A 21,636-nucleotide genomic window follows, 5' to 3' on the forward strand; every position below is an offset into this window, starting at 1 on the left:
AGGAATCCACTCCTAAGAAGTTACCTGTAATTAAATGTCTTTAGGGAAATAAAATCATGTACTAATTTGTATAACACTTAAAAAAAGGGAAGGAGAATTCCTTCATACCGCAGCAGGTAATGAGGCATGCCAGAAGCTTGCACTGATTGTTTGGCTAGCCAAACAAAAGATTATTGGCAGCAGTTAAAATGCCCAAAAACTGTAAAAGAACAAGTCACAAGATTATCTTCGCTACATAAAGTTTACTAGTACTTTGTTTTCCAATGGCAAAATTTCATGCCTGTTAAAAGGAGTATTGCCATAAAAGATTTCTGGCTGAAAATCTGATACCTTCTATTGGAAAATCTGCATATACTATTACTACAGTTACAAGCAGTACACAGTTATACCAATAAAAAGAACAAATTTCTCCTTTTAGAAGTTATGTGCAATTAATAGCAGCTTTTTCTCTATTTGCTTACTCTGTACTCAGCCAATTTCTCCAAATACTCATATGCACAACAAATATCATGTACTGGAGTAGTCCCATTTAGTTCAATGGGACTTACTTGAGCATGGAATGTTTATAGCAGTGTAACAAAGTAATTAAGGAGTTGATGAGAAGTAATTAATAGAAAAATACTAAGAACACTACATTTTAATAGGATACGCAATTGTAAAGCTCAATTCCTTAATTCTATCTGTGCATACACTTCAATGACTACAAAAAGAAACTCTGAAGTCTTAATACTTTAAGAAAATGTTGACAAGTATATTTTTAAGAACAGAAACAAGATTTTTCTGTACATCCCAAAGTTGCTGATCTTGCAACTCCACTTATGAAAGAGACCTCACACACACAAAAAGTATGATCTCCAAAATTACTTAATGCTTACCTCTGCAGAATGACTGCCTTCAAGTTTTCTAATTTTTCCTTCCAGAAGACTGAAGACTCTGAGAGCCAATGACCAATAGCTTTCTTCCGTTTGTGAATTACAACAACACTGGACAAGCACAAAGCTGATAACATGAGCAGTTACTTTCTGTCTCACACTATCAGATTCATTTTCAGCTATGTGGATCAGACCTTCCACCTATTAGAACAAAACACAAACATCCATGGCAGCATAAGAGACTTTTTATGTCCTTGTTCTGGATCTAAAACAGTGGAAAGGTATGTGACTAGAAGTCTGGGAGAGTGAAGTCCTGTATTTCCATCAATGTCCCAGCACAGACAGTAGAAGTAGAATAGAGTTCTGTCTCTATAGCCAATTCAGTCCTTTTCTTCTCTTCCACCATGGATACTAATCCATATAGAAAATACTATCGCAATAAGCTATGCCAACATTTGTCCATTGACATCTCTCTGTCCAAACTGTGCAGAGACTTTCAAACTCATTATATATTTATTTTCTGATTGGCTTAGGGGCACAGAATGCTCACAAAGTAGTTTAGCTATGGTTACACTAATAAGGCACCTATAGGAGTACATTAATGTGTTGTATAGAAGGCTTTTCTTGTCATGAGAGAGTTAATAGGTGTTTAATGTATTATTACATAAGGGACTCTGCCATAAATATATTGTACCAGAAGCTGGATAATGCTGAAAAATGTAGCAAACTGCGTATTTCAAGTTCTAACAAATCTCATTCAGTCTGCCATAGCAATTATCTGTAAATAAGTCTGGGCTACCATTAAAATGAATACATTTTAAATTGTGCACCTACCATCTGTAATGTTAAGTCAGGATTCCCTGAAGTTATGTTATCAGAAAACAGCAGAATCATTTTCTGGTTGGCCTCACCAGCCAAATCTACCGACTTACAGGATTTTATCACTTTTTCAAAAGCTATAACCATAAAACAGAAAAGGTGAATAAATTAATCACAAGTGAAAATACTGACAAGCTTGATGATGTTTAGAAATATTTTGACACTGTAAGTAATTTTCTTATCACTAATGTTCTTGCTTTTCTCTACTAAGCACTCAAACTATTGTTGCTTTCTATGAGCCCTCTCTTGTGTCTGAATCAGAAGAGCTTATTTTAAGAACATACTATTGTTTCAAAAAAAGAATCCCACTACTCAACATGTCACACTCACTGTTTTACTGTTTAATCTATCGTTGAGAGTTCTCTTTAAGTTCAACTGGAATTTTGCCACATTAAAGTCCAGATGACTTGGCCTCAAAATGGCAAACCGACATCCCAAGAATAGACTCCTCATATCAGTTACAGTTAACACCACTGAACAACAAAAACACATTTCGTAGCAACATGCTTCTCTAAATTTGACTAAACCCCCCCACAAGAGTTTGATGTATGATTAAACAACTACTTTCCAAGGCATTTAGGCACACATTATGGATGGCAACTTCTTAGTGGTGGACCAGAGATCTCTACTGTCTTATATGAGCATCAAATTCTCATGTTCAATAATTTTTCTTTTCTCAAACCAATTGTTTTCAATAGCCTACCTTCTGGCCAGCCCTTCAATAAAGGATGTAGGGAGCAGAAGCCAGACTGTGATAGAGAAACTGCTATTTTCCATTCTGCAGATTTTGAATTATTATTAATGACGACCATAAATGGTAGCAACTGAATTACTACTTGATTTAATAGCTCTTCCTTCTCACTCAGAATTTCTTCTTTGAATAAGATGTTTATTGCTCCCTCCAGAGCCTTATGCCTAAAACGGGGGGAAAAAAAAGCTGAAGCACCACCACTTGATTCCATCATCACCACAACCCGACAACAGCCCCTCAACCAAAGCTCCAGCCATTAATATTAAAAGCTGGGGTAAGAGAAAGGAAAATACAAGCACATACCACTTCCCATCCTTTGAAAGATCAACTCTTTGAAAGAGAGTCAACAGACTTGAAACAATTATTTCTGTACTCATTTGTCCCTTGAAAACCTACAAATCAACAAATGCAAAAGTGAAATGATCAACCTACAAAACTATAATGGCAAGTGCATAACTGATCCTATTAAGTACAAAAATGAAACACTGCTGAGTGAACTTCTATTGATCAGGTAGCATGATTATTATTAAGGAAAAAGATAAATATAGTAACTTCTTATATCCACTGGGTTTGCTAGATCCATGAAGAATATGGTCTGAACGCATATTTGAGTGGGGAAAATTTTTTTCTCCCCCAAGACTTAGTATTGTCTGATACAGAAATATTAGGCAGGACTTGAATAAGTATGGCTACAATCAACTTCATTAAAAAAGTAACAATGCATACTTATCGGCATCATGATAGAAAATGAATATTGACAAACATCTTGCCCCCAAAAATGAGCTACAGATGTTATGGCAGTGGGCCAAATGCTCCTTATTTATTTCTAGAAAAGGGACAGAGCAGCTTGTAGGATGAGCAGAACTCTGCATCAGGAACAATTCTGAAATAAAATAGGTCTTAGTGACTAGATCCAGGCTGTATCCTGGGTTTAATCTTTTCTCTGACTGGTTGTAACTGCCTCAAGAGAGAAAAATTGTAAATTAAGCAGCAGTCAGGTAGATTTTTGCTTCTTTGTCCCATTCAAGAATAAAGGCTATGCACACATCCTCCTCACCAATGCCAGAGGTGAGCGGAGAGGATGACAATGCACAGCATTAATTTCAGACTGCTTCTGAATATAGAGAAATAGTAACATCTTACTTGACATACCAAGAAATACTGACTTACCTCCAAGGCACCGAGAGCAGTCATAACAACCTCCAGATTGTCATCCTTAAGTCGTGCAAAAATGGCTTCTTCTATGAAGGTCTTGTCAAAGCCCTCCTGTACAAAAAGAGAAAAGCCGCTAAGGACCATTAGTTTCCAAAGCCTTCTTGGCAGCGTAACTGACATGACATATGAACTACAACACAGGAGAACAGAAACCTCAGCTAGGGAGAAGCCAACTGCCAATATCAATGGAAGAAATAAACACCAAGTCACTCCGCGGAGGGACTACAAACAGCTTCATAAACAAGAATTAATCCGAGATTCTGGATGACAGAATCCAAGTTTAAAGAAATAGTTAAGTGAACTGATTGAAAACAACATTAAAGATATGTGACTGTCATATTTTAAATGGGATGTTTGTCTTGTCTTCCGAAGATCTTTTTATAGAAATTTGAAGACAACAGACATCAATTAAGTTCTGTCCATGAGAGACTTAGAGGTACTCACTTTTGATGATGCAATGATCTCCTTCAAATGCTGAACAGCCAAGATCCTGACTGCTGGCTGTGGATGATTCAGGCTGAGCACCAGAGAAGTATCCGAGTCTGCCAGAAACTGAAGTGCACATTACAGTTACTTAATACATATTGAAAATTATTGAATTATAGTATACGTATTAATCATAAAGTAAGAAAAAATATGGTAACTATAAATCCAGAATAGAAATTGTATAATTCAAATTGTAAAATGTCACCTTCAGAATAATACAATTGCCCTATATATGCACTTAGTGCATTTCCTAAATTATACCCTAAGGGTACATCTGCACTGCAAGGTTTTTGCACAAGAAATCTTTTGCGGAAGAGTTCTTGCACAAAAACCTCTTGCGCAAAAGCGTGTCCACACCTCAAAGCACATCACTTTTGCACAAGAGCATCCACACTGCATGGACGCTGTTGCGCAAGAAAGCTCTGATGGCCACCCCACCTGTGCTTTTTCAGATAGGCTCTTTTTGCGCAAGAATCCTCTGTGGAGCATCCACACATGCCTTTTTTGCACAAGAGCTGTAGCGCAAAAAGGAGTTATGCCTCGTAGAAGGCGTTATACCTACACCACAAAAAGCCCTCTGTTCTGTCAACTAACTGTAGATTTTCTTGAGCAAAACTGCGCTTGAAATGTGGATGATGCGCAGGTTTTTGCACAAAAACAGATGTTTTTTCATAACCAGAGCTTGACAAATCATTGAATCTACTCGCCCATGGCAAATAGATTTTAGCTGGTCACCCCGTTTGCTGGCGGCGCGCACATGCGCAATGCGGGTCTTGCACATGCACAGTGCATGGCTGGCAAGCAGATTTCGCCGCTGTTTGTCAAGCCCTGATTATAACAACCTTGTGACCAAAGATCATGACCAAAGCAGCACAATATAAGCTAATGCTTATTTATTCAAGTTGCTTTTTACGTTTGTAGACATCAGTTTTGATCAAGTACAAATCACAGAAATCAGTGACAAGAGAAAAAAGGAAGGATGGGAAGGAAGTAAAATACTGCTGACTTTGAGGCAGCATACCAGCAGTGATTTACATCCATAAATTATGCTTTTACCTACCTGATATTTACTGCCACTCACAGAGAGAGAGATAAATTGGTGGAAAAGATCTTGCTCCCTCTGATTTGCAACGTCTTGCAAATGGTCTTCCAGCACCATGTCTAGGGCTTTAGGATATCTGCCAACAACCAAATGAAACAGGTTCTATACAGAATTACCACAGAAGTTATGCACCAATTAAAACAGAAATACATGCAGAGGACACAGAATTTTAGAATGCTTGTTTGAACCACAAGACTGGAGGGAACTCCAAAAAGTCTTCTACTCCAGTCGCTTGCACTCAAAGCAGGACTAAGTATAACCTAGACCATCTCTGTTTGGAGATTTTTCAAAGCACGTTAAACAATGACAGATTCCACAACCTGCCAAGGCAATTTATTCCAGTGTTTTAATCAAGCTTTTCCCTAACATTCAACCTAAAATCTTCCTTCTTGCATTTAAGCCTACTGTTTCTTGTCCTACCCCCAGAAATTAAGAACAAATTTTCTCCCTCCTACTCTGATCATATTTTCTAGACTTAATTTTTATTGCTTTCCTCTGGACTCTCTCCAATTTATGCCCAACTATCCTGAAATGTGGCACAGAGACCTGGCATAATACTCCAGTTGAGGCCTAATCAGTGCCCTCTGGAGCAGAATTACTTCTTGTGTCTTGCTTACAGTATTTCTGCTTCTACACCCCAGAATGATGGTAATTTGTTTTTTGTTTCTCTTTGGTAACAGCGTTACATTGTTGACTCATTTAGCATGTGGCCCATTATGAACCCCAAATCCCTTTCTGCAGTTCTCTTTCCTAGGCAGTCATTTCCTATTTTAAATATGGACAAATGGTCCCCTTGTAAATGGAGCACTTAGCATTTGTCCTTTCTGCAGCTTGTCCATATAACATTCCATTTTAATCCTATGTTTCAAAGCACTTGCAACCCTTCCCAACTTGGTATCAACCACAATCTTCATAAGTGTACTTCCTATGCCATTATCTAAACCAGTGGTCCCCAACGTGGTGCCCATGGGCGCCATGTTGCCTGCCGGGCCATTTCCGTGTGCCCACTGAGTGATTGGGGCTGGCCCTGAGCGCGCGGCGTATGGGCATCCCCGCTCCTGGGCACACGGCCCAGCAGCGGCGCCAGCCTCAGGCGCGCGGCATATGGGCGTCCCCGCCCTTGGGTGCGTGGCACAGGAGCAGCGCTGGCGCCAGCCCCGGAGTGTAACATATGGGTGGCCCCGCTCCCCGGTGCCCAGTGAGTGAGTGGCCCCACCCCCAGGTGCCCAGCAGCCCCAAAAAATTGGGAACCACTGATCTAAACCATGGGCGAAAATATTCATCAGAACGGATCCCTGCTGGAGCCCACTTGATATGCCCTTCAAACTTAACTGTGAAACAATGATAAATACTCCCTGTGTATGGTTTCCAAACCAGTTACACACCCATTTTTCAATGCACACTAAGGTATATTTCCCTAGTCATATACACAGTAGTCCAATGTCTCTGACTAACGCTGAAACACTGGCTGTTCCCTCTGGGCGGTGCTGTTGCCACGGAGGGAGGCAACAGCGCCGCCCAGAGGGAACAGCCAGGGGCAGGGCAAGGACGAGCGTGCATCTCTGACATCAGGAACGGGTGAGGATTCAAAAGAAGGAAAGCAGAGCAGACACAGAGGATGTGGAAGAGACAGAGGAGAACAGAGGAGGCGGAGGACAGCGAGAGAGAGAGAGAGAGAGAGAGAGAGAGATGGAGAGAGAGGCAGAAGGCGGAGGAGAGCTGAGAGAGAGAGAAGGGGAGGCAGTAGGAGGAGGAGAGAAAGAGGAGCCGATTGCACCGCTTGCGCCCGTGCAGCGAGCTGGCTGACCAGCGCAGACGTCAGCAGAGCACCATGCGAGAGGTGAAGGGGGGCAGGGCGGTGATGTACACATCCATGGGGCAGGACCTGGAAAAGCGTGCATCCCCGATGGAGACAGAAGAGAGTGGAGAGACAGTGAGAGGCAGGAGGGGGAGAAGAGAGAGAGAGAGACTGAGAGAGAGGCAGAAGAGAGCTGAGAGGGGGGGGGAGAGGCAGTAGGAGAAAGAGAGAGAGAGAGACACACGGAGCAGGAGACCGGAGGCTCAGGAGAGAAGACCGACATGGAGGAGAGACCTGAAAATCTCTTCTTATGATGGGCTAATTGGCTAGTTTATAAGATTGTGCAATACAGTATCAAAAGCCTTACTAAAATCAAGCTATACTATATCTAGCCCTTGGCCCCTGTCCACAAAGCTTGGTACTCTGTCAAAAATGCTATTAGATTGGTTTAACATGATTTCTTTTTAACAAATCCATGCTGTTACTTGTCTTCTTATCTTTTAGGTGTTTGAAAACAGGTCACTTCATTATCTGTTCATTACATTTCCAGATACTGAAGTTAACCGATCTGCAATCCTCTACGATTGTCCTTACTGACCCTTTTCATGGATGGGGATTATTTCTGCTCCTTTTCCAATCCTCTGAAATCTCCCTCATCTTCTATGACTTTTTTAATAGAATCACAAATGGCTCAGATATCTCTTCAGTCAACTCCTTGAGTATTCTAGTATGTATTTCATCTGGCCCTGATGTCCTGAAAGGCATCTAACTTGTCTAGGTAATCTTAACTTGTTCTTTCCCCTATTTTAGCTTCTGATCTTACCTCATTTTCACTGCCATTTACACAAAGTCCCCAACTTACAAACAACTGTCTTCCAAAAGTTCGTTTGTAAGTCAGTTGTTTGGAACTCAGAAGGCATTTTCCCATAGAAACAATTTTATGTATGCTATCTAGGCCCCCAAACTGTCCCACAAATGCTAATAAGCCATAATGTAGCTGAGATTCTTCTATTTTTCTTTAAAAATATAGAGTAATAGTTTTTTACTTAAACTTGAATGCTGGTGCTTAAGGAAAGGCAGGTTTAGTTATAGGAGGTAAACAGAGATTCTTAAGGGGACTTCTGGGCATCCCCCTTTATTGTGCTGTTTTGCCTCTTCCTATTCCTTAGAATCATGACTACTACTCTTTCATAATCATTTTCACCCAAGCTTCCTTCCACTTTCAAATTCTCAACAAACTCCTCCCTATTTCTCAAAAATCAAACCTATAACAGCCTCTTCCCTTAGTAGCTTTCTCTACCTTCTAAAATAAATAAAAACAAAAAACAAAACAAAAACACAGTCTCCAATATATTCCAAGAACTTTGTGTGCCCTTTTAGGTTATTTTACCAACAGATGTCTTGGTACAGTAAACTTCTGATAATCCGGCACCTTTAGGACCCAGGGGGTGCCGGATTATCAGATATGCCGGACTATTAGAAGGGGGGGCTATGAGGGGTCTGGAGTAGGGTGGGAGGGGATGCCACCCCAGACCCCTCATAGCCCCCCCCTTACGATAGTCCGGCTCTGCCCCAGGCGTCCCTGATTCAGCCGCTGCTGGTCAGTTTCAGCAGCAGCTGAATCGGGGATGCCTGCAATAGAGCAGCTGGGGTGCTGCCGGGTTGGTCCCGCAGCGCCGAGGGGCGGCGCTACAGCACCAACCCAGCAGCACTCCCACTGCTCTTGGGGACGCCTGGGACAGAGCAGCTGGGGTACTGCCCGGTTGGTCCCGTAGCGCCGCCCCTCGGCGCTGCGGGACCAACCCAGCAGCACCCCAGCTGCTCTGCTCCCGGCTTCCCCAATTCAGCTGCTGGTCAGTTTCAGCAGCAGCTGAATGTGGGAAGCCTGTCCGGCTGCCCCAGCACTTCCGGGTTCCTGATGGTGCCGGACCATCAGGAGTACCGGAGCATTGGATGCCGGACTAATGGAGTTCTACTGTAGTTGAAGTTCACCATCACCACCTAGTGCTATGCTTTGGATGATTGTTACTTGTTTTTTTGTTTGTTTGTTTTTAAAAAGCCTGATCCAATAAATTATAGCAAGTAATTCTGAAGTATTTTCATAAAACAGGTCAATAATAAGCAGACCATGATTGTAAATTATGAATAGAGAAGGCTCAGTATAATTTAGGAACACAAGGGGAGGCTAGCAGCTGAGGTGATGGGGAATGCCCCAGGATTTGGCTTTAGTACCATAAAGACTTTGCTTCTACAAATCCCTCAACATATCTAAGTAACAAGTATGAAGACACAATTAAGATAAAGGTGCCCTAGGTCAACACTATATGAACACATATAACTAAAATGAATATAAAGATTCACAAGTGATGTAACATACTTTCATACTGCACAGAAGGCACAGGAAATAAAAAGTAACTTACTTTCTTTCAAGAAGTCTGACAAGGGGAAGAAGTTGTTTATTGAGCACAGTCAATTTGGTGGAATCAGAATCATTCTCCACACCATAGGAAATAAATCCTTCAAGAAATTTACTAAAACAACAAACACAAATGCAACAGACATATCAACAAAACAAGACTAATCATCAGTATTAGAGGCAAAAACGATAGTTTGTCTCAGAAGTAGCAGTGTTAACTAGTATCTAAAAAATCCCAACGAGAAATCCTGTGGCACCTCTTAGACCAACAGGATAACAATGGCCATACTGGGTCAGACCAACGGTCCATCTAGTCCAGTATCCTGTCTGACAACAGTGGCCATCACCAGATGCTCCAAAGGGAGGGACCCCAACAGGTAATCCTCACGTGATCCCTCCCGTCACCCATAACATTTAATCATTGTGATAGTTTGTGTGGTTCACGTATTTATGACTACAGCTTCTCTTTTGAGTTGAAATTTCAGCCCCCCCCCCCAATTTTTCTTTATAAGGCTCCAATCTGGCAAAGATTCATCCATGGTTTAAATTCTGCTTAAGTAAGTAATCCTAGTGAAGGTAAAAACTCTATGTTTAGGCACCAATAGATTTTCAGGATGAAGTTAGGATCAGGACCATGAATGTGGGGGCAATAAACGTGACACAAAGACTGTCACAAATTATGCCTATTGCAGCTAAAATTAACATACAGTGTGGAAAATAATCAAAATTAACTCACATGGCCAATAAGCGATCTAAATCCTTTTCCAGGGCTATATTTGTAAGTATGGCTTCTAGATGACTTGTAAATATTTGGTTATCTGCCACTTCAGATTCCTCATGACTCTCTTAATAAGAAACACATCATTAGACAATTTTGAAAGAAAGATGAAAAGTTGTTTAAATAAACTTTCTACACTTATTACACAACCACCCATGAAAGAAAACAAACAGCAAGAAGTCTAGTGGACTAAGCACATAACTAGGAGAAAGGAACATTCCCCATCTGTAACACTAAACTGCTGTATGCCTTTGATCAAGCCTAGTATCCACATGCAGTATCCTACTTCCCCCACCTGTAAAACCAAGTCCATTAAGCTTATTTATTTCACATAAATGATATGATTAAATGTTATGAGTTGCTCAGTATTACTGCTATGTGCCTGGAGTAAAAATGAGGGATGTGAAGGACTAGTCGCCTTCCCGTTCCCCGCTTTGCTGCCTCTATCAGAAAGAGGTAGCAGGGGAGGGCAGAAGAGGGGAGAGAGGAGACCAAGAGGGTACTTAAAGGCAGTGCCACGTGGAGCCTGGGGCTAGACCAAAAGCTGCCGCTTTTAACCGCCGCCGCGGGAGTCTAGCATCAGGAGGGAGCCCATAGCTGACCCCGGGCTCCACATGGCACTTTCACCTTTCAAGTGTAGCAACAGCCCTAGGGCTGTTTCTTCACTTCAAAGGTGAAGAAACAGCCCTAGGGCTGTTTCTTCACTTCAAAGGTGAAGACGCCATATCGACTATTCGATTAGTCAATTACCCGCAATTTAACATCCCTAGCAATGTTATATCTAGTCTATCAAATGATGTTCTACGTGTAGCGCTTGACAAGTCAAGGATCTTCATAAGGTTACACTAGTTCTCACTAGATCATCTATTCTTGAAATCGGCTTCCGTACCTAATGACTGGAAGGTAACCAACATGACACCAATATTTAAAAAGGGCTCTAGAGGTGATCCTGGCAATTACAGACCAGTAAGTCTAACTTCAGCACCGGGCAAATTAGTCGAAACAATAGTAAAGAATAAAATTGTGAGGCATGTAGAAGAACATAATTTGTTGGACAAAAGTCAACATGGTTTGTGTAAAGAAAAATCATGTCTTAATAATCTATTAGGGTATGTGTACATTACCACCCTAGTTCGAACTACGGTGGTAATGTAGGTAACAAATGAAGCCCGGGATTTGAATTTCCCAGGCTTGATTTGCATGTTGCCGGGCTCCGCCATTTTTAAATGTCCGCTAGTTCGGACTCCGTGCCCACGGCTACATGCGGCACGGACTAGGTAGTTCAGACTAGGCTTCCTATTCCGAACTACCGTTACTCCTCGTGGAACGGTAACGAAGAAGCCTAATCCGAACTACCTAGTTCTCTGAGGCACCTGGTGCTGGCCACTGTCGGCAGACAGGCTACTAGGCTAGATGGACCTTTGGTCTGACCCAGTACGGCCATTCTTATGCTTTCACTGGAGCACTGCAAATGAATATCTAGGCACCTAGCATAGCAACCGAACTATTCCACAAACCTAACAGAAAGTAGACCATGAGCAGTTCCCCTCACTCTGGAGCAGTCTATCAGGAACAATGAAAACTAGTTCTAGCAAAGCTGCTACAACAGTCTACTCAGAAAATGTATACATGCACATGCAGACATACCAGTACCGCAGTCAATAATGGAACAAACGAGGTGCGGCAGCAGGTAACGCAGAAGGGGGGTGATATCGTAGACAGCTGAAATGCCATGCAGAATAGTAACCAGGTCTGGAACGTTACATAGGTAACGAAATGGCCTGCACAAAGGAGAACACGAGAAGACCGAATATCACTCTGGGTTATAGCTCAGCCATCACTTTCTATTATATAGAAATTTCTACTGTTTGTATTATACCATCAAGTGGCTTAGCCTCAGTTTAAAAAATATAAAAAGGGATTACTGGGTTCTTTGGCGAAGTGTAGTACACATATTCCTGCTCATCCAGAAATATAATTTATGTCAACATGTGCCGACAGTGTCCGTCTGCTATGTACATTGGACAAACGTCTCAGACACTTTGCCAAAGAATCAATGCCCACAAAACGGATGTCAGACAGTATCACAAAGAAAAAACAGTTGCTTGCCATTTCAACCAGAAAGGGCACTGTCTCAATGACTTGATTACCTGCATATTGCTTCAAAGACATTTTAACACCAGACTTGAAAGAGAAACCTCTGAACTGTCATTCATGCTTAAATTTGACACTTTACACCGGGGTCTTAACAAAGACACTAATTATCTTACCTATTACAAAGATAGCTTCCCCAATTATCACCTCAAATATCATTAGCTCACAGACATTTACCTCCCCCCCACATCCCTCCCCTGTTCTGAAATTTGATTTGTCCTTTTTGTGTAGGTTCACTTTTTTTCATTGTATCCCTTTGGTATATATGGTCATGCCTATTTTCTTCCACAATTTGATCTGAGGAAGCAGGTCTGGACCACGAAATCTCATCACCTAATAAACCTTCTCTTTAGTCTTTAAAGTGCTACATAGTCCTGTTTTTTGTTTCAGCTATACTAGACTGACATGGCTACATCTCTATTATTTCTCCTCTCTTTGTATTCACACCTCCAGATCAGCTACTAGAAGTGGGCCTCATCCTCCCTGATTGGATTCACCTCGTTATCTCTAGCCTGATTCTGGACTGCATATTTATACCAGCCTCTGGAAATTTTCACTACATGCATCTGACGAAATGGGTCTTTGCCACGAAAGCTTATGTTCCTCCACTTCTGTTAGTCTGTAAGGTGCCACAGGAATCCTCTCCACTTTTGCAGATTCAGACTAACACGGCTACCCCTCTGATACATGCCTTGGGGGCTATATCTGAGGAACAGCTGGACAAAAAGACCACAAACTTGTACCACTAACTTGATCCTTGACCCTGCTTATGAAGCACAGCAATCTTCATCTTGATTATGCAGGTAAATTTCAGAGCATTTTGAAATACTATTATACAGGACGGCAGTTGCAACTACAGTGGTGTGACCACCCTACGGTAATGACAGAATCCTTTTGAAGATGGAAACTAATATGAAGATATTTAGGACCTAGCTATGTCCTATTGGTGAACTCATACATACTTACTTTTTCCCAAGGCACTCTCCCTTTTGGTTCTGTAGAAGAACGAGCAGGCAGGAGAGCCCTTCCCTGGCTAGAGAAGGGGTTTTGGTCAAATTCTTGCTGATCTGTAACGTCAGGGACTGCACCAAGGAGGTCTCCATTGTCACTTTCATTGCCAACTGGCAAATGATCATGTAGGTTGCAGCTTTGTAATCCACTAGAGAGGATTTTAAACCCTACCAAGAGGGAAAGAATTGAAAAGTGCATTTCTGCCACGTGTAAGTTTAAAAACAGTTGGTCTAAATAATGGTACAGGATACTTTTTGACCAACATTCATGCATCTGCATTATCCCCATTTCATCATGTTTATGCTTTAGGCTATGTTTAGACTATATTCCTCTTTCGAAAGGGGAATGTAGTATAGACGTGCCCTTATTGAGCTAGTTAAACCTCAACTCTAAATGGAGAAAAAGACGACATGCTCATTAACACTGACATTCCCTTATGCTGCACAATCAGTTATAAGGCACCATTTTATCACCCTTAGCCATAATAATATGAAGACGACAATTTTGGTTGTGTACATGTCTCTCAAGGTCTTCTCATAGCAATACACTATGGTTATCCACACTCCCTTAGCCTCAATGTGCCATATTATATCAAGTGTATCAGACTGAAGCAAAGCAGACCCAGTTTCCTAGGCAGCCTAACAATAGCATTCCTGGTCAAATTTTGGTCCGCCACATAGGATCATGAAGACAAGACATATTGTACATTTTTAATAGTTAGCAGAAGCAGCAAAAGGAAGACAGAAAAGTGAGGTGGGCTCTGTTTATCTAGTCCCTCTTCTAATTTATTCAAGGGTGAAAATCCCTCTTGGTTCTAGTTACAAAATAAGCCATGTCATATCATGCAAAAGAATGAAATACTGGGTACCTTTTGTATATAAGGCAGCAGTTTGGAGACTATAGTATCTGTTATCTTCTCTACAGCCCCAAGAGCAGACACAATGGTGGAGGCATAAAAAGTAAACAGGACTCTCAACTGAGAAACGCTGTCACGATGTACAGAAAAGGTCTAGAATAAAGGAGAAATACTTAACCATTAGTAATTAATAGTATTTACTGGAGATATAAAATCTCGGTTAAAAAGTTAACTAGTTAGACAGAATGTTAAACATTTAGTTTGACTGGTTAATCGGGATCTCACAGCATGCTGGGCCACTCCAGCCTGCCGGGCCACTCCAGCCTGCCCACGGTGAGATGGGCCTGGCCAGCCTGAAGCAGACCCCCACCCACAGCATGGTGGAACCAGCCAGCCTGGGGCTGCCCCCCTGCCCACGTAACTGGGGCTGCCAGTTAACCAGTTATGGGTAAACATCCGTAATAGGTATTCAAGTATTGAAGATAAAATATATATTTAAGGCCTCATATTAAGAGTTCTTGTTACTACGTAGATTCTGTTTACTATCACTTCTGATGTTAACAACATTTTGCCAGCACCAGTCCTGTCCCACTGACTTTAATGTTAATGAGAGCTAGATATTGGCAATGGCATACCACTGACTGCACTATTTTGGAATAAAGACCTGACCACTGGCAGGTTTGAAGAGCTACAGCTATGGAAGGAAAAGAAGGGACATGCCTTTCCTAGCCGCAACTCTGCAAGCGTGCCTATAGCTGGTGTTTGGCACATCGCAGGCCTTTGTTTCCTGGCTGCATCCTGATAAAGCTGCTTTGCCACTTATTTGGCAACTTCTGGATAATAGCAATTTTGTCAAGGACTGAGAAGTTCCTAAAAAGTGGAATCCACTGTTTGTACATTTTGCTTATTTTGGGATGTTCCAGAAGTTTAAGAAACTGTAACAGCTACATCCATCATTTTTAATACCCCATTTTTTGGTTGAGATTTTTGGCCAAATGATTGATTCTACCATCCTGAGATCAATGGGTCTAATACACAATTTAAAACTATTGTTAATATTTTAAAGCACACACTTAAAATAGCCATGAAAACTATAAGAAGAGGTTCCCAAGTTCAAAAATTATCTACCAATAAGGGGCAGGAATTAGATGGCTTTTTTTTCCCCAACTAAAAGCAACTCAGTTTTCTCCATAACCATTACAGTAAACATATTTTGGAGCTATTCTAGGACACCAGCCAATTTCCTGCATAAAACACCCAAAACATCTTTGCCCCTACTTTTTCCAGCGCCCTCTCCTCCCATTGTATACAAAGCACTGCACAGTTGGCTAACTTCATTTTGTCTCTCCCACTTGGGATTCTTCTGGTGCTTCAGATACTGGCCACCTCTAGAAGCAAAATATCAGAGAGGAAGGACCAGTGGCCTAGGGATGTGAATGTGTACTCATGTACACATTTCTCATCGGTTAACATGCATGGTTACATGCAGGCTTCCCCATGCACTGCTGCCTCTCTATCAGAGGCAGCAAAGCATGTAATGGCTCCTATAGAGCTGCTTCCTCCCACTTTGTAAACATGTAACCATTGAAATTTTCAGTGGTTACACATTTACACAAATAAATGCATTTTAACATCCCAACAATGGTCTGATCCAATCTTCAAAATTCTGTTCCCAATGACAACATTATACTCATTCGCTTGGGGAAGCGCACGCTGCGCATGCGCAGACCGCGCTGCACGGCCCCGCCAGCTTAAAATCTTTAATCATTTGTCGAGCCCTGCTCATTCATGCTAGGTTCTGTGTAAATCAGTGAGCTCAAAAACAGATTATCAGCCTGCTTCTATGTACTGAGAATGTTTAGTGATACAAGATAAAAAATGAGCACGAACAGCACACTATAACACAAATACATAAGAGGGAGGGGAATGAGAGATAGACAGAACTTGAACAATTTAACAACCTTTACAGATTTTGTCACCAGACTGCAAATGAAATCCATGAAACCCAGGTCTTTGTAGCAGTGTGTAATCAAAGCACCTCTAGCAAGGGGGACTCCTGGTTTCTGTCCATGATAAAAAACAAAGAAAAGAGATTTTTAAATTTTAATAAAATTAGAATATTCTCAAGTAAAATCAAATACAAATACACACACAAGCTTCAGTCACCTCTCCAAACTTCCAAACTAGACTGATCACAGATATCCTGATGTAAATTAAAATAAGCAGTAATGTCCTTGCATTGAACTTCATTTCTTCCCCTTCATTTTATAAAGTTATATCTACTAGTAATTGATATTTTTACATATATCTTTCCAATTTGACTGCCAACATGCTGCACAATAAAAAGCAGATTTTTCCCTTTGTCAAACCAATCACTACAATAAATTTTCCTTTAAAAAGAGAGATCAGGAACAATATGGGAACACTGGAACCTCGAGCCAGCAACCGAATCTTTTAGCCAAGACCCACATCCATGGGGCTGCCAACGGTGGTAGGAAAATTTGTCAACAGATACAATATCAAAACCAGGACCTTAATAGTATGATTTCTCAGCCAGACATCACCTGAACTGTATCCTGTAACTACTTACCGTAATCGGATGCAACCAATTCCATTTATGAGTTGGGTCTCCAATTTTTAACAGCTGAATAACTCTCACAAACAATTTAGTCTCATGGTATGGTAACACACAACCAACCAAACTGTCCTGGTTGTAAAGATGGATATGAAACCTAAGAAAAAAAAGCCAATACAATCAGAAATTTCATAGTATGAGGTCCATACGTATTATTCTCACAACACAGGTTTAAAATAAAAACCTGAAACATAGAATGCCATGTTGAATCAGGCCTGAGTCCATCTAGCCCTCTACACAGTCTCCAACAGCATTCAGCACCATACTTAGATGAAGCAGCAAGAGATCCTGCAACCAGCAGTTATGGAATAACCTGATCGAAGAAATGTTCTACCTTAACTAGTTCAAGGGAAACAAATGTCTCATTTCCACAAATTTTAAAATCAGTGAGAATCATTATGATCATCTAGTTTGATCTTCGGCATAACACAGACCAGCGCAATTCTGCAACCCAATGGAAGCACGTGTAACAGTCATTCACACTTTAGAGGTATGAAATACTTTCCACTTTCTTAAGGTGTAACTATTTTATGTAAATAAGGACATCATAATATATGTGGTCCATTTTCTCTTCCACTCTTTTTAGTATCTTAGAATTCAAAAATAATTAACACATACTAAAATATTACACTATAGACTAGATCATATTGCTCAGAGTTCACTTAGATTAAAAATACAGCAATTTGACATAACACTCCAAATAAATGCCTCAATGTCCTGCAGCTGACAAAAAGTTTGTGCCCAACTTGTTAAGTCTTTAAGGCGCCACAGGACTCCTAGTTTTTTTTAGAATGCCACAGAATCTTCAATGGCTACAAAGAGAATACAGACCCTTGTTATGTTCTCCTGCAACTGACCCATACAGGAATTGGCAAGGAACTAAACTTATCTTGCCTAATAAAGAGGAAGGATTGAGTTGGCAGTGCTAGGATTTAAGTCTCAGTTCAAGGAATCGAGGGCCAAATCATACCCAAACTAGGCTTACAGAAAAAAACCTTGTGTCATAAATTTATCTGTAGACGTGCATGTGATTTATTTACCTATGAATTAGCCACTCAAGGCACTTTTGTGCTGGTTTAAGCATGAAGTAAGGAGACAAATGAATCAGAAATGATGAAATATTCTCATCCAATTGTTCATTTACTGCTTTAGTCTGAACACTGCGCTCCAGGCCCTTTGACGCGAGACTGAACAAAGTGGAATGAAACATCTCAAAGGAAGGATCAATCCCCATCAGCTCTTCCAGGCCAGTGCAACCTATGAGAAATATGTGAAAATGGTTTAACACAGCAGTTCTCTACCTCAAAAATTTTTCTCCTTCCCATCCAAGAATCATCACAAATAATCTGAAATATTTCCTTCTGCACTCCTTCACAGAACGAGTCATACAAACTGAACTATTATGTTACAACTCCCCCTCCCCCTTCCAAAGTATATTTTGCCATATTAGAGATAGCCATAACAATTCAAACAGGCAATCATTCTTTACTAGAGATCTGGGCACAGTACTCAACACCAAGAACTTCAGAACTCTAATCCCTGTTCTGATAGTAGTGTCACCTGTGAATCTGGACATGTCATACCCTCCCTCTGTCTCAGTTTCTTCAACAATAAATCCAATATTTATGGCTCCTGCGTCACAGGAGCGTTAAAAGGTGCACAATACCATAACTATAGTAAGAAATATTATGTACTACGTATAGAACATACAGCAGAAAAACCAATACAAAATTTTCTATAGATGACTGGTAAACATATCTAACAGCAGAGCTTTGCTGCATTTAGACAGTTTTTAAGTTGGAGAAGAAAAAGCATTACTTTTCACTAATAAAGCATAAAAAATGAAAGGGAAAACCTTTAAGAACTAACCTACAATACATTATTTTCTGATGTATGAAATATATAGTCACGAAAGATGCAAAGCACAGCATATATAGCAAATACATTGGTTTTATCTTTTACAGCACAGTAAAAATCATGAGAACTATTTCATTACTGTAAAACAGGATTGTAAATAGTACACACTGGCTATGTCTACACTGGCACGATTTTCCGGAAATGCTTTTAACAGAAAAGTTTTCCGTTAAAAGCATTTTCGGAAAAATCGCGTCTAGATTGGCAGGATGCTTTTCCGCAAAAACACTTTTTGCGGAAAAGCGTCCGTGGCCAGTCTAGACGCGGTTTTCCGCAAAAAAGCCCTGATCGCCATTTTCGCGATTGGGGCTTTTTTTGCGGAAAACAGTACTATGCTGTCTACACTGGCCCTTTTGCGCAAAAGTCTTTTGGAAAAAGACTTTTGCCTGAACAGGAGCAGCATAGTATGATTTTACATGAGATCGTCAGTGCTTTTCCGGAAATTCAAGCGGCCAGTGTAGACAGCTGGCAAGTTTTTCCGCAAAATCAGATGATTTGGTGGAAAAACTTGCCAGTCTAGACACAGCCACTACGTCTGAAGACCCCAGTGTATAAGTAAAGAAAGGAAACCAAAGCAGGGAAGAGGGAACAAGGTTGGGGGCAGGGAGTTCCCTACACCAGCCAAGGAGGGAAGCCTCCATCCCATTCTCCCTCCGGGCTGACCGCAGGGTAGCTGGGCTGGAGCAAAGAGAAGCGGCTGCCCGGTCAGCTGGCCATGGCGCTCAGCCAAAGTGCACCATGCTCCACATGGGCTGGTGCAGAGGGGAAGCTGCCTGGCCAGCTCGCCATGACACTCAGCCACGGTGCCCCACGCTCCACGTGGGCAGGCACAGAGGAGAAGCCACCTGGTCAGCTGGAGCACGGGGAAGCCTCTTTCAGCTGAAAGCCACAGCCAGCTGGCCGGGGTGTTTCAGCCCTCCCGACCTCCCAGCTCCCACTAGTGTTGTTGCTCGGTGAGTAGCTACTCCTCAAATGAGGAAATCAAATTTAAATGTACTGAGCAGATGCGCAGTTCAGAGAGGGCTCAAGAGTGACTCAGAGCCCTTGAGATCGACCGGTAAATCGCTATCTACCGGTCGGCGACCACGGGTCTAGGTGGTGGCTGGCTTGGGGAGTCTACCTCAGTTCCTTGTGTCGGAGGCCCAGAAACTTTCCTCTCCCCCACCCACACACACACTGCTCAGGGCCTGGCAAATTATGTCACCAGCTCTGAATACAGGGATTCCCTTGGTGCTTAAATATAAAGCTAACAGGCACCTTAGACATATCTATGGTACATTTTATTTATGGAGAGAGAGAGAGAGAGAATAAAAAGGGCACCATTACATTAAAATGAGGACAGTGCATCCCAATGTCTCTGATAATTATTGATGTTGTACACACATTTGTATTTTAAGAAGTTTTACTCTCCTATATTCCAATGGGAAAGACTTATGCAAGCAGAGTGACTATAAAATGGAAAAAAAGAAACTACTAAACTTGAAGTGGCCTCAAAGGCACAAAGAGGAAAACAGAATTCCCCCCCAAATCACTTTGTCATTTTCTGATAGACATGTGGATTTTAACCTGTTGGTGCCCCTACAGTAACACTTACCTATTGCAAAGAAGGTGTCTCGGTCAATATTAGCAGCTTCCTTGCAATCAAACAGCAAGGATGCTGCTTCACTTCGAGACAGAAGGCTGGGATCATTCTGAGGGAGAGCGAGCCGTTTCAGCTGGTGGGCGAGGGATGTCATAGTTGAAATATTTCTGCGGCGGGGGGAAAAAACAAACAAACTTTAAACAACGCACCCCCACACAAATAAAGCAACCCTGGATCAAACGGCCTTTTGCCCAGTTGTCACCCAAGCCAGAGGTTACAGAACTCAATGCAGCCAGCGACACGGCCCTGCCGGGGGCAGCAAGGCGAGAAATGGGCGCGTGCGGGGACACAGGGGGGTGCCACGGGGGGGGGGGGATGCCAAGTCCTTGCGCGTTCACACGGCGGCGCGCCCGGCGACTCCCTAACAATCTGTCCCCCCCCGGGTGCCCTGCCGGGGTCTCCGGGCGCAGCCCAGGCACGCGGGGACTGGAGGGGGCGGGTCCCTACCGAGCCCCCGCCGCCGCACGCGGCTTGCAACGCAGCAGAGACGCGAGGCGAGCGGTCCCCGCGGCCACGTGCGTAAAGAGACTTCACCCTTGACCCGGAAGTGATGGGCTGAAACGACCGGGGGGGAAAAAAAACCCACAACCGGGCATCCCCGCCTGTTCATGGACTGAGCATGCGCGCCCCAGAATAACACGCTCGGGGCGGGGCGAGCGGAAGCGCTCGGGTTGCCTGTGGAAGCAGGCGCGCGTCCCTGCTCCCTCTCCGTGGCTGTGGGGGGCGCGCGCCCCCTAGCGGCGGGAGGCGCTGCGGCCCTGCAGCAAACTCGCGGGGGCGGGCCAATAAGCGCGTCGCTCTCCTTAGCGGGGAGCGTGTCCCTGGCTCTGTGCCGGGGCGGGCGGGGCTGCTCTGGGCCTCCTGAGTGCTGGCGCGGGGCCCCCGCTCATGCCAATGGCGTCGGGGGTTCTGCGCATGCAGCCAGTGGTTCTACAGCGCGGGCCCCGGCCTCTTGCAGGTGGGCCGCAGGCCTGGGGTTCCCCACAGAGAGGAGCTGACACTGACATGCCAATCTACCCCCCCCCCCCACTGTGATTGTCACACCAGTGCCAGCATCCCACTACTGGTCTATTTGAAAGCCCACTTCTAAAAGCCCCTCCCCCAGCCTTGCGGGAGGGGTGACTGGA

At 42.7% G+C, this 21,636-nt stretch overlaps 1 protein-coding gene across 1 annotated transcript in view; it reads right to left on the minus strand.

The window, feature by feature from the left end:
• Positions 1-21,095, minus strand: part of HEATR1 (HEAT repeat containing 1) — a 55,089-nt gene extending 33,994 nt beyond the window's left edge. Inside the window, exons 1-17 of the mRNA XM_075924808.1 lie at positions 20,957-21,095; positions 20,462-20,616; positions 17,994-18,210; positions 16,909-17,050; positions 16,280-16,381; positions 14,331-14,471; positions 13,418-13,629; positions 11,945-12,078; positions 10,256-10,364; positions 9,524-9,634; positions 5,264-5,381; positions 4,162-4,269; positions 3,673-3,768; positions 2,806-2,894; positions 2,455-2,666; positions 1,707-1,828; positions 876-1,073 (exon numbers count right to left, since the gene is read on the minus strand). Of these exons, the coding sequence (XP_075780923.1) occupies positions 876-1,073; positions 1,707-1,828; positions 2,455-2,666; positions 2,806-2,894; positions 3,673-3,768; positions 4,162-4,269; positions 5,264-5,381; positions 9,524-9,634; positions 10,256-10,364; positions 11,945-12,078; positions 13,418-13,629; positions 14,331-14,471; positions 16,280-16,381; positions 16,909-17,050; positions 17,994-18,210; positions 20,462-20,603 (2,253 nt within the window). The 5' untranslated portion in view covers positions 20,604-20,616; positions 20,957-21,095. The remainder of the gene's footprint in view (positions 1-875; positions 1,074-1,706; positions 1,829-2,454; positions 2,667-2,805; positions 2,895-3,672; positions 3,769-4,161; positions 4,270-5,263; positions 5,382-9,523; positions 9,635-10,255; positions 10,365-11,944; positions 12,079-13,417; positions 13,630-14,330; positions 14,472-16,279; positions 16,382-16,908; positions 17,051-17,993; positions 18,211-20,461; positions 20,617-20,956) is intronic.
• Positions 21,096-21,636: the final 541 nt, after the last annotated feature.

This window comes from Pelodiscus sinensis, chromosome 3, assembly GCF_049634645.1.
Source record: "Pelodiscus sinensis isolate JC-2024 chromosome 3, ASM4963464v1, whole genome shotgun sequence".
Lineage (NCBI taxonomy): Eukaryota > Metazoa > Chordata > Testudines > Trionychidae > Pelodiscus > Pelodiscus sinensis.